The sequence below is a fragment of the Poecile atricapillus genome, chromosome 3 (assembly GCF_030490865.1).
Source record: "Poecile atricapillus isolate bPoeAtr1 chromosome 3, bPoeAtr1.hap1, whole genome shotgun sequence".
NCBI classification, from domain to species: Eukaryota; Metazoa; Chordata; class Aves; order Passeriformes; family Paridae; genus Poecile; species Poecile atricapillus.
In genome coordinates, this window is record NC_081251.1 from 86,957,134 (window position 1) to 86,970,393 (window position 13,260).

Here is a 13,260-nt window from a genome sequence, read left to right on the forward strand (position 1 = left end):
TCAATATTTAACTAGTATTTGAGTAAAAAACAATAGTGGTATGGTTTTTTATATCTTTGGAAATCCATGTATTATTAGCATATGATTCTGCACTTCCCTGTAAGTCAGCTTTCCTTGTGTTACATTCTTCTAAAGGGAGTGGAAAGAATTTATGAACTGCCTCCAGATGCAATGAAGAAAGAATAATAAACTAATATTTATTTTATAGTAATGGGTTGTGTCTTTTCTACAATGACAGAATTTCTCTGTTCTGAATCAGACAGCAATGTTGCTAAGTGAATTTTAAAAGGATTTTTCTAAAGTACCTTTGGGGAATGGGTTTAGGAACAACAAGAAGCCCCTTGATTACCTGTTCAACCATGGCTACAGATGTAATTGACTTCCTGAGGCTACTGACTATCCATTAGGCAGAAGATCAGAGGCAGCATTTTTCAGGATCATCATTTTTATGACTAAACATGAGAAATGAGTGAATAAAATGTGGTAGTGATTACAGCATTTAGGAAAGCAATTCAATTGGCCTTTGACCCTTGAAAACAAATGAAAGATGTCAAAAACTACAGTGACTTCAAGGAATGAAGTGCCCAGTTTCATCCTACCATTTAGTGTGGCCTACAACTGCCAGAAGCTCTCAAACAGAAAGATACAGTTAATTTACATCAAGCGTCTTTTCCCCTACATGTACCTCTTAAATCTGGAAGAAAAATAAAGCAACAATGCAGTTTTAGAATTCCAAGGTCATTAGGAAAGCCTCTTAATGATCTCATTCAAACCCCCTCTTCTGTCAACTTTGTTTAAAGTTTAAGACCTTTCCTCAAGACATCAACTTCATATTTTGTGTATTATTCCCTCCCTCCCATGCTCAGCAGCAGGTGGAGAACAGAGGTGAGCAAGAATGAGACAGCAAACTCCTGAGTTCTGAGCACACATTTCTGGTGAGTTGGGGGTATTCAGCTGCTTGCCCCATGTTTGTGAATCCTTCTTCTACACTGGCAGGTTCTAAACTACATTCCATTCCTGTTCTGCACATGAAACTTAGGTATGAAAGACCAAATACTATGAGACTGCACTCCTTCTTCCAAAGCTGCAGTCTTCAACAGCAAATACTTCACACATGCTAATAAAAGGGCAGTACGTCTAAGAAGTTTTGATAACAATCCCCATGCTGCTCCTAGTTATATGGTTTTCTGCACAGATCCATCACCCTCCTTTCCTTACCTATGATCTACTGGAAACTCAGATTCTCTAGTGAACAGATCATACCTTCATTACTCTGTAGGTGCTTTAGTAGAAAAAAGAAACTCAGTAGTATCCTGTGCATACTAAATATGGGATGCATTCAAAATCAGAAAAAAAGAAAACTAAAGAACAAAAATTTCACCTCAGCACTCTCTGGCTAGTAAAGGCATCATAAAGCATAGATATAGGAAAGCAGAAGATACAATTATTTAATAAGCCTGTTCTAACACTAATCCTGGCTGCAAAGAGTAGTGAAGAGCAAAGTCACCCTCCTCAATCACCACCTATGTATGCATGTGCCCAGGAAGTTTCCAGCACCTGTTGTAGATCTCATTCCAATTAAGCAAGACTGCAGGCAGACTGTGGCAACAGAGATGATGATACACTGCTGTAAGCACAACCCAGAGCCATGAATGGGACCAAAATCTCTGCTGCGACTCACAAAATCTAATCTGTGACCACAGGATTACTGGAAGGAGAAGCTCAAAGTAACTAAAAAGGCCAGAATGTAACCACTTCTCCTCTTTCACCCAATGAAAAATTTCACTACTTTCATCATATTTGATTTCTTCTGAAGTCAGGATTTTAGCCACCTTTACAGTACAGGGAACCTTAATGCCATCCAGAAAAATCCTATATGGAACAAAACCTCCCAGCATTTAATCCTTATAGGAAAAAGGGCTTCAGTCCTCCATTTAATGATATAATTACAGTACATCATTACCTCACTTCCCTTGTATGAAACACACCAAAAAAAAGAGGGACAGGCCATGAACAGGTTAGACTGGCTACCTGCATGAAAGCATTTTTCATTTATTCATCCCTTAGAATGTGGCAGATTGGAAAAAATAGAAATATTATGGTACTCTAACGTGCTTTCAACACATCAGTGAGATCTCTGATGATCTCAAAGTCATTTCGTCTATCCCAACCATCTGCAAGTAGAAGCAGCTGTGATACAGGGCACCTGCACCAAAGGTACACATTTTCTTCATCTTCTTAAAACCCTACATCAACTTTTCAGCAAAACAAAGAAATTATTCCAAGTTTTTTAAGTTCCTGGTAAGCTCCATAATTAGATGCCACCTTTACTTTCCAGAGAAGTTATCAGCCTGTAGGAGTCCAAGACCAGGAATCCCTCTCACCTTAACGGAGCTATATATCTTGATGCCTCTAGAACTGCCACAGGAGACAGGGTAGCTCAGTAAGGCAGGAACTCTATTCTCTGCTCATTCCATACTTGGAAAGCTATTAAATAAACCACCCCCCCCAAAAAAAAAAATTACATAATTTAAGCTTTTAACCTTAACAAAATAAACAAACAAACCAAACCAAACCAACCAAACAAAAACCCACAAAGCACCAGAACTCAAGTGTTACTATTTTTACCTAACCTCTGCTTAGAAAAAATATCTATGATTTGGAGACTTTTTCTCCTGCTGAAAAATATTCAGTAATAGAAATTTCCCTGTTCATTGTCTACGCCATTCAGTTGAGCAATTTCTCTTTTTCAGCTAAGAACATTTAGTTTACTTTATAAGCAGCACATTCTTAACAGCTTCTAATCACACATGAAGATCTCTGGCCTTATAATTCAGGAAGGTGGAGGCTCAGGTTTGCCCCTTCAGTGGTAAAAGAAGGGCTTGTTCCTAACGAATGTCACAAACCAGGTAACACTCAAACATAAAGAGCAAAGGAAAGAGCACAATCAACACCTGTTTTTGATTAGATACTCCCAGATACCACTCTGGGAGCCAACTGCGCCATGAGACAACCAGATCAATGCAATAGCCTACACTGGAAGGATCATCCTCCACTCAGCTTTATGACAAGAACTAATTTCTGCACCATGACACAGAAACCTGATGTAATGCTCCCACAGAGACTGTTGACAAGGACACCTTTCTGCACCTGCTAGCAGAACTTCAGTTTGCTAGCAGTGATTCAAATGCTGACATTACTTCTCACAGCGTTCCAGATGTCCACAATCCTTTTCCCTACATCTATCTGAGGCTGTTGCACCACCTGGTGGCTATTTAGAGGTTTTGTCAGAATTAGAAGTTCACAGACTGCTGAAGTTATATTGCTGGACAGGAAGAGAATGATACAAGATCAAATCAGTTTTAGCTTGGAAGGAAGCCCAGCCATGAAGCTGAGCTCCACGATCAGCTTTAGGATTCATTTAAACCAGAATCTGTAACACTGGGCATATCCAAACATTTTTAAAATTTTAACTGCGATTACCTGTTCAGTAGGAGAAAAGTTACAAAGCCAACAGCTCTCCTCAAATTACCTCAGGTATGATTTATGTTTATTCCTATTAAACAGTAGTGGATACAGAACATCACTAACCACAAGTGAGACCACTGCTAGCACACCCCAAATATAACTCCCAGAAACTGCCACTATTCACGGCAAGAAATTCAGTTCTTGTGGCATGTTTGTCCCCAGATGGTATAGCAGAAACATCTGGGTTTTTTGAACAGTATTAAGTTACAGCAGCACATAAGACAAACACAAGATTTGGAGAGTCCTCTTGAGAGCTATGACTAACCAATTATAGATTATATGACTAACCACATGACTAACTGTGGCGAGTTGAGCATCTTCTACTTCACCAGCTCCAACAAAAGGAGCTTTACCTGCTAAGCATTACGGAAAGAAGGAAAAAGAGTCACTATTGAATAATCTAGTACAGACTACTTTTCCTAGCCTCAGAAGGACAGCAATTCACTTTCCTCCCAAAGTAACCAACTATGAAGGATATGGTAAGCAACTCAGGACACTTCTGCAAGTATTAACACAGTTGCCTTAGAAGACAAGTTTGTACCTTTCCTTCGGACAATGAACTCAAATTTAGCTGGCACCAAAGTATCCAGGCTAATGTTAATGGCATTCAGTCCTGCCTCCTTCAGCCGGGGCAGCAGTCTGGTTAAGTTGATCCCATTGGTTGTGACAGCAATGGTTTTCAGCCCTTCTAGTTTGTACAATTGACCTAGGAAATAAAAAGTAAAAAGAACACTTTAAAAAAGTAGTTAAACTGTAAGTTACACAGAAAACCCAAAAGATCTGCAAAACAAAGAGAAAAGTATCACTGAAGGTGATACTTTTGTTGATGTCAAGAAAATGTGGACGCTTCAGTGCTTTGGCCTTCTTTCAGATGTACTGGTTTAAGAGACCAATTTTAGCACAAATCCATTTCAAAAGGTATGAGAGCAGTTTATTGCAAGTGAAACTGATGGCAAAGTTTTGTTTTATTAAAATGCACACTAATTTTGTTCATTTCTCTAATATCTAATTTATTGTTGAAAGGCAGCCCCTGATTTTGTGTACTTTCTTTTCCTCATCTACCTTTGCAAACTGAATTTTATGTTCAGCAATAATAAGCAGTAAGCCATCCCTTTCACAGCTGACACCAGTCCTGTTTATTATTTAGCAATATTTATCCTACAATGCTTTACCACAAACGAGTTCAGAGGTAGCTGCCAGCAGTAGGACTTTAAACTTATTAAAGAAATACCACATGCAGTCCCACCTAAACGGAAAAAGGTCAACATACTAGACTGTTAACAGAGAATCCAAGACAACAACATCCAAAGGGACAAAACATTTGCACTTGACAACTGAAATATTTCCATTACCAGTGGTAGCCCAGCCGACTGGAGAGTGCTTATGCAAGACACTAAAAAATTACTAACAAAAGAAAACAGTGTAAAAAATAGTTAGTATCATGACATTAAGAGTTAGAAAAGACCTCCCTCCTCATAAGCCAAATGCAGAAATCCTCAGCATACCAGATCTCCAGAGATCAAGCTTTCAAACCTCCTGTTAACAGTACAATAAAAAATAAGAAAAAAACCCTCATAAACAACTCACAGAAGCAGAGCCACAGCAAAGTAATTTACTTTGGGTTTTCCTCCGTTCCTCATAGCCTCCACCCTAATTATCTAAGAAGTATTTGAAGAACCCTTACTCTTGAGGCAACTGTAATTACAGTACAAATATTTCATAGTTCCTTCTTCCCTCATTATTTTACTTCTATTTGTTCATGTTGATAAGGGCTTTATTTCTGCTTTATCTCATTTCCTAGGTCTTCTCAAAATATGCACCCTGAGTCCAGAAGTCTGGAAAGGATCAAGCTAGGTCACAGTAAACATGCTGAAGTTCAGACCAGCAGCATTTTGGAACATGACTAAGAGCTCCATAAAGACATGAGGTTGTAGGGAAAGAGCAATCTTTACTAAGAGAGATTTTTTTTCCCTGGCCTTCAGCTCTCAAAGTCCTCCCAAATGACCAAGAATAACCTCTTCCTAGAGGATAAGTGCTACTGGCTCACTTTTGCCAAAGATTATTTAATACTAGCTATCACTAGCTGCCTAATCTTTGTGAGAGTAAAGGCTACATGCTGCAGCCAGAGGATAGTTTGGGAACATCACTACTTTTATTTATAGCCTCAGAACACATAAAATGCTCAACATCAGAACAACTGGGAAAAAAAGTCTAGGTGCCATACAGGTTTTGTTGCTAGAAATTTAAAATGCATAAAGGTATTGAATAAAACTTACATCATTCTGCAGCCTAAAATGGAAAAAAAAATTAAGAAGTAGCACCAGTTGATTAGCTCAGTGCAGGCACAGCCGATGTCCATGCATCTTTTTCCGTACCAGACATGGCAAGATACAGGATGAGGCACTGGAAATAACCTAATACACGGTATCACTGGTAGTAACAAATTGGACCGTAGTCAGCTGTGAGAAGGTAGAGATGGAGGCTTAACACTTACATCAACAAGTTAAAAAGGACCAGTCAGAACACTCTATTAGGTGTAACCTTCACTGTCTTGGTTTCTTGACTTGTTGACCTCTTAAAATTAACAGGTATTAAAGAGATTTCATAAGTTTGTAACTCTCCTCATACCTGTATTAAACCTGTTTGCTGACCTTTGGTCACTGCTTTAGCACCAATCAGCACAAGCAAAGGCAACTGACAAAAACTAACAAGTAGAAAAGGAAACAGAACAGATGCTGTAAGTCCATGAAGCTAAAACTTGTATGTCAAGCTTGAGCCATGAAGGAAACTATTTTACATTTATATTTTCCTTTAGGATCAAGAGCATCTTCTTAAATAGACAATTTTCCTACATATTCTCCTCCAGTCATTTTCTTAACTGCACTTCTCCCAATTGCCTCCAGAAAAGATGTGTATGCTTCCTAACACATGAACTAAAAAGTCTATTCTACACCACTTCACTCTTGAAATGGGTATAAAAAGTTGCTATAAAAAGTCATCCAACATTCCATCCTCCACCCTATGGAAAATTATTTTGTCAGTGCAGATATGTACTCCTCAGACTACTAATAATAAACAGCTATCACAGTGTTTATATCTGGTGCTTATTTAAACTTTGAGTATCTCAGAGGAGATGGATTCTATGTTCCACTATCAGCTGCTTCAGAAAAGTCTCAAACATATGCTTTCAGCAGTCCCCAGCTAAATCAGACATGATTTAGCTTTCAGCAAGTGTTAGATGGTGGATAGTTTATGTACATGCATCTGTTAAAACATTTTAAATAATCTAAAGAACTGTAGCAGGTCTTTGAATAGCATGGTCTTGTACAGTAGCTTCAAATTACATCTGTTCATTGAAACAACTAAAAAACTTGAATTTGTGTACTAAAAAAATTGGTAACAGAAATCCAGCATTAATATTTTTGAGCTTTACTGGTATTTCACAGATCATTTATAGTTTGGAGAAAGGCTTGCTGAAAGTAAACCTAACTTAAACCCAGTTCAGCACTGGAGATACTGTAGCTAGCTACTCCAAAACCATCTAGAAAACCAGACTAACTATTCCAGACCAAACCAGTACATTTATTGAAGCTAAGATGGCTTCAATAAAGATGCTTTACTCAAATTCTGCAGAAGACATCTTCTGGCTTGATTTCCCCTCAATGAGTTTTCCCATAGTTATTACATTGATCTCTTTAGTTTTGAATATCTTGATTCCAGACTGGGGCACCATAGAGTAACATTAAAGTCTGAGAAAACAGTGTAAAGGAAGGCCAGTCCTCCAAAAGGCTTCCGACTTGGAGATCTGTTCCCTAAGATAAAACAAAACTACTTAGTCATGGTGACTAAGCTGTCAGGACCCCATGTTATCTCCTTGTAAACTACTGGTAATTTTACCCCAGTCTTAAACCATTGATCCCTTTCCTTATAAAACCCCCAGCTTTTGCCCAGTTCAGGGGATGTGGCAGTCATTGGCCCCCTTCACTGAAGCCTGCCAATAAAGGACTCTGTAGAATGCTACACAGCCCGCCATCTCTCATCCACGCATCAGCTGGGGTAACCCATGAGCAAGCTGAGCTGATGACTAGAGCTGAAGTCACATCTAAAAGAGCTGATCACTTGAAGCCTCAATCCAAGTTCATACAGGTTAACCCCAGCTGGAAACTGGGGTTAGTAGAGACCCCTAGACAGCTGTTCCTCGTAGGACCCCTGTCTGGGAAGTTGGCGGTGGCCAGGGATCAGACAGAGCCCCGGAACCATCCCAAACAAAACAGAACGTCTATGTGGACCTAATTTAACAATTTTCAACAGGCCTTAAAAAAACCCAGAGAGACGAATACAAATTCACAACAGAATGAACTAATTCAACAGGACAAACTTCTTAACATCTCCTACCTTCACCCCAAGAGCACTATTGCTATCCACTAAAATGATCACTATGAATGTGTCAAAGTTCAGCTGTGAACAGGAACATGGGCAGAATAATGAAAATGCACTAGTTCAAAGCGATACATTTCTTTCTTTCAGGCACAAAAATAAACCTTTGAGAATTCTATCACTGGAGTAAAGCAAACCAAAAAGATGTCTATCCTTCCAGTACCAATACTTCTGGATTGCAGCAAAGTAGTAATGATTTTTCAGTGACTTGACTACTGCACTTAGACTATCAAAATCTGAATAGCTGTGTTAAGTCATCAGCTACCACTGATAAATAAAAACGTGTCTACAATACATTAGGAAAAAAGTTCTGCACTGAACTAATTACATGGTTGGTTTCAACTCTTTTTCATGTCAATATTATGTGCTGAAGTACAAAGCTTTATTGTATGTTAAATTGCAACCTAATTTATAAATCTAGTTCCCTTTTACAGGAGCCAATAATTATACTGTAATATATAGTATATATATAATATATACTATATATAATTATATATATTATCATTGGAAAGACTCTATTATCTTGAAAGAAACATGTCTCTTGAAAGGCATATAGCATCCTCAGTAATAAAACTACCCCAAACCCATCATGCATGGGCAAAATGTTCTAGACAATGATATTTCACAGTTTCAAAAAGTTAGTGAAGTTTCAGAACTCCTCACAACTGAAGTTCAAGACCCAGCTCACTGCAGTCACACCTTTTCCAGCTATGAATAGATCAGTTCTACAAACTACAACAGCTCTGCTGCTTCCTTTGGAAGGTCATCTTTGGAAAAGGTCTTCCATCCAAATCCTGAACAAAACAAAGCAGAGGCAGAGACCAACTGTTTTCTGCACAAAAGCTCCCTGTACTCATAGACAATTTCTCTTCTTTCGAGACCTTCTTCTTCCACAGAAACCTTTTCTTATCTTCAGTACTTAGAAGAGTGTATGTCCAGAAATAGACAAGTTCAGCTGTCTACACTACACCAACGTGCACTAATCTACACAGCCTTAATCTAATACATTGTCACTACACAAATCTACTGCAATTTTCTTAACACGAGACTTTGGACATAAGAAAAAAGCACCTGTCTCAAGAAAAAAGACCCAGGCAGTGTCATTTAACACAATACCAATCAAAGCAGACAGACTTCTAACATTTACCCAGTAATTTACCTTCCACTGAAGTAACAGTCTTCATCAATAACTGTAAAAAAAGGTTTTTCACCATTCCTTATTAAACACAAGCAAGTGACATCTGCTATCAAGGTAGCAAAACAAACCACCAAAAAACCACACTCTAAAAAACTCAAAGAGAAAGCTTGTTTTGTTTGTAAGCACATATCACTTGTTCTTCTTCACTGAGAGCCTGATCATATAAGCTCTTGATTTTTCACCCACAGGCTGCAGTATTGCAAGCTACTGTAGTAATGTTGAATATAAAAACAATGCTAAGTTCAGGTGGTATAATACAAAGACATGTAAGTTCCATCCAAGCAACAGAGCAGAACTGGAAATTTTCTGAAACGTATCTTGCAGCTCACAATGTTGGGAAAATACAACACAATTAAATGTGTAATTATTCTTCCAGTTGCCAGACTGTGTCAGTAGATAGCTGTAAGAGCAATTTTGGGATCGACATGTACCAAGTCACTCTGAAACACTGTCTGATTTGGAACTCACCCACAATATCCACCACATCGGGACGGATAAGTGGCTCTCCACCTGTCAGTCGGATCTTCTCCACACCTTCTTTCACAAACAATCTGGCTAAGGTGATTATCTCCTGAGAAGTTAGTAGCTCTGATTTTGGAGTCAGCTGAACACCTTCCTCAGGCATACAGTACTGACCTGAAACAAAGATTACAGAAATACATGAGGCAAAAAATAACCCGTGACAATTAATCTAATATTGATGGGCAAAATGTACCAAGGGCAGCTGTCTTTAATGGATGTCAAATGACACCAGCTGTGCAAAAATGATACAATTTCCTAAAAATTTCCTGGTTTACTTCAGAGGAAAACCCAAGACTAATTTGATGTGCCTCAAAATTACAATGGATCCACTCTGAAGAAAAAGATGACCTTATTTCTATCTAACCTGCATTCAGAGACACCAAGTTCAACCAGCAAGCACTGAGACATCACCACAAACTTTGCAGACGTAATTGTGGGAATGCCTAGGTATGAGCTCTGCTGCTTATGCAGACTTTGGGCACACAAGCACCATTATCTAAACCACACCAAGTTTGATAAAAGATCTGTCACTTCCACTTGTCTCTGGCAGATCCCTAGGCTTACTCCAGGTTTCCCATTCCACCAGTACCATAGCCCGAATTAGTCTCTATCTGTCCTTTATTGTTACTTTGTGAAAACAAGAAACAGCACAGGGCCAACACAGCAATAATACCCTAACCCAAACCCTGGCCTTTGCACAAGATGCACAGAGGAGTTTTGTGCAAGGAAACAGCAGACACTTACACCTGAGGTTGCATTTCTCAGTCAACGAAATTCGCAAGTAATTATGCTGCCGCCCAAAGCTGTCCATCAAAAAAGCAGAGAATGGAGCAGCACGTTCCAGCACAAAGCGTCCGCTTCCTGAGCTCTGTAATTCCTGTAACAAAAACAAGCAAGTGTTAAATATTTGAATGCCTGCCCTGTCAGCTTGCTGTATAAATATCAACTCTGAACTCAACTGATAATTATTATTCCATTCTTCCCCACATAGACAGCTGCCCAAGGAAAACCATTGTCAAAACTGGCCATTTATTAAGTTTCACACCCTACCTTAATCCATGTCTACAATTTTCCCTGTGCATTTTAAGATACTTGTCTTTGCCACAGGTGCTTCAGGCTTTTTGTGCAGAATAGAAGGTGGTTTTGTTCAACTGCCTGTCTCTTCCCAGAATTAACGATCCAGGATCACCTACACTTACTACAGCCCTTGGGTAAATGAAATTATAGAGGAAGAGCTCTTCCTGCCCTTCAGCACAAGAGAACCTGAATTGATAAAACACTGCATCTCTGCTTGTGTTCCTATCATATTCCATGTGCAATATTAACATCTTGCTAACAGCGAAACTGAATTATTGCTGTATACAATTATGTTCCATGACACCTGCCTTCACTTCCACCAAAGTCTTCCTGCCTAAACCCATACAACAGAATACTTCCAAAGGGCTTGTCTCAGTTAAAAGATGACAAACAATAAAAGACATGGTGGAACTGGAAGAGAAATGTGTGATTCTGAACGCCCGTTCAAACTGAATAAAAAAGATCAGGATTCTAAAAATTTCTTTAACTGTCATGAAGTTACTATTACAAGTGATTTGTACTTATGATTTTGGTGGTTTTTTTTAAGCACAATGTGATATATTCTAGAGCAACACAATTTTTAGGAAGTATGAGTATTTGCCCTCTAGAATAAGGACATAAGAAGGATGGTGACCTGCTGGAGCAAGACCAGATGAAGCCACAAAGCTGCTCAGATGGCTGAAGCACAGCTCCTAAGAGAGAAAGGCTGAGAAAACTGGATTTCTTCAGCCTAGGAAGGAGATGGCTTTGGGGAGACATTGTAACACTTTCTAGTAGCTGAAGGGGACTACAGGAAAGCTGGAGAGGGACTTCTTCCAAGGACTCCTAGCTAGTGATAAGACAAAGGGGAATGGTGTTTAACTGAAAAAGAGTAGATTTAGATATTAGGAAGAAATTCTTAACTGTGAGAGTGGTGAGGCACTGGAACAGGCTTCCCACAGAAGTTGTGGATGCCCCTCCCTGGAAATGTTGGATGGGTTTCGAGCAAGCTGATCCAGTGCAAGGTGTCCCTGCCCATGGCAGGCGGTTGGAACTAGATTATCTTTAAGGTCCCTTCCAACCCAAACCATTCTAGGCTTCTATAACCACATTAGGTATCAAAATAAATATCCCAAATAGTAGCTGCAAAAGAATACAGTTCAAGTTTATACCAAGTAACTTAAAAATATCAGTACCATCAATGCCAGAACAGTTAATTATAGCAAGGTCTAAATACAGGGAGTCCCATTGCCTTTAGCCTGTACCTTTCAAAGTACAATGTTATAGCTCTCTTTTTCTATACCTGTAAAGCACAGCTGAAACCACTCTGTTACTTTTGGAAAATATTTTGGTACCTCAAGTGAAAGGTACAGTAACTGAATAAACTCTTATCACGGTACTGCAGAAAAGCAAGAGTTTATCAACATACTTTTATCAGCTGGCAGAGACTTGGTTCAGGCACTACATACAAACATCCAAAAACAACATAATTCAAACTCAGCTAAGTATTTTCATCTACTACATCAGAGTTAAATTAACATTCTATAGGAGGTCAATTTGGTAACTCATGAATGAGGTCAGCTTCGTAGCATCACAGAATAAACCAGAGGGGAAAAAAAATAATTAAGGGAACCACCTTCACCGGGTTCTCATTACTTAACCATGTACAGACATTTAACAGCCATGGAAACCAGAAGACAAATAAAGGCTTCCTGGATATACAGTGAATTTCATATCTGCTGAAAAGGCACATACAAAACCATTTCAGTATACATGATGTTCACAAAGTTCATGTGTGTATGAATCAGCTGCAGAATTGTGCCTCAAGTTGAAATTGTGCCAACTAGTCTCAATACGCTGCAGCAGGCAAAGAATTAAATAAAGTTTTGACATAAATTTAAGATGTAGAATTAGGAACCAGAGAAAATTACACATTAGTGAGTATTTAAACTACTTACCTAAGCAAAAGTCATGACTCAAATCTAGTGAAAAACCTGTGCAGTCTCCAGACATACTAAAATCATAATGTATGGGATAATGCCAAGAGACTGGGCAGGAACACACACAGCCACAGCAATCAGCTCCCTGACTCTGGTCATCCCTAGTAACCAATGGAGCTAATCCAGTACAGGATTTCCCCACAGCCCTTGCAAGAAATCTAGAAATGTCCAGCTAAAATGCTGAACCAACCAGGTATGCTTCCTCAAAACATTTTCTTCTGAAAACATTTGCAAGAAACATTTGTGGGTGGGTGGAAGACATAAAGGACCCTCAGTGATCAAATCAGCCAGACAGCAAAGGTTATCTGGTGATCCACCTACCTTCAGCCACCAGCAGCCACAGCAATTTTGTTTCCAGCTGCGCTAACACCAGGCTCCTTCTAAACTTAAAAGCAGGAGCACAATCTTTTCCCTTAACTTTAAACAATCCACTACACTTGACCCAAACAGCTTTTGTGTTAAGATAAGAAGATCTCACTATAAGTATATCCATAGCAGAGAGGAGCTGGAAGAAACAAA

General features: G+C 39.0%; 1 protein-coding gene across 14 annotated transcripts in view; it reads right to left on the reverse strand.

The window, feature by feature from the left end:
* Positions 1-13,260, reverse strand: part of MOCS1 (molybdenum cofactor synthesis 1) — a 34,186-nt gene that overhangs the window by 15,416 nt on the left and 5,510 nt on the right. For 10 of the 14 annotated variants that reach the window (XM_058835358.1, XM_058835361.1, XM_058835348.1 and 7 more), the window contains exons 2-4: positions 10,430-10,562; positions 9,632-9,799; positions 4,070-4,234 (exon numbers count right to left, since the gene is read on the reverse strand). In XM_058835358.1, coding sequence (XP_058691341.1) covers positions 4,070-4,234; positions 9,632-9,799; positions 10,430-10,562 — 466 coding nt within the window. Of the gene's footprint in view, positions 1-4,069; positions 4,235-9,631; positions 9,800-10,429; positions 10,563-12,044; positions 12,066-13,062; positions 13,193-13,260 lie in introns of those variants that run through there. The other 4 variants (XM_058835353.1, XM_058835354.1, XM_058835356.1 and 1 more) reach the window with 4 other exon arrangements.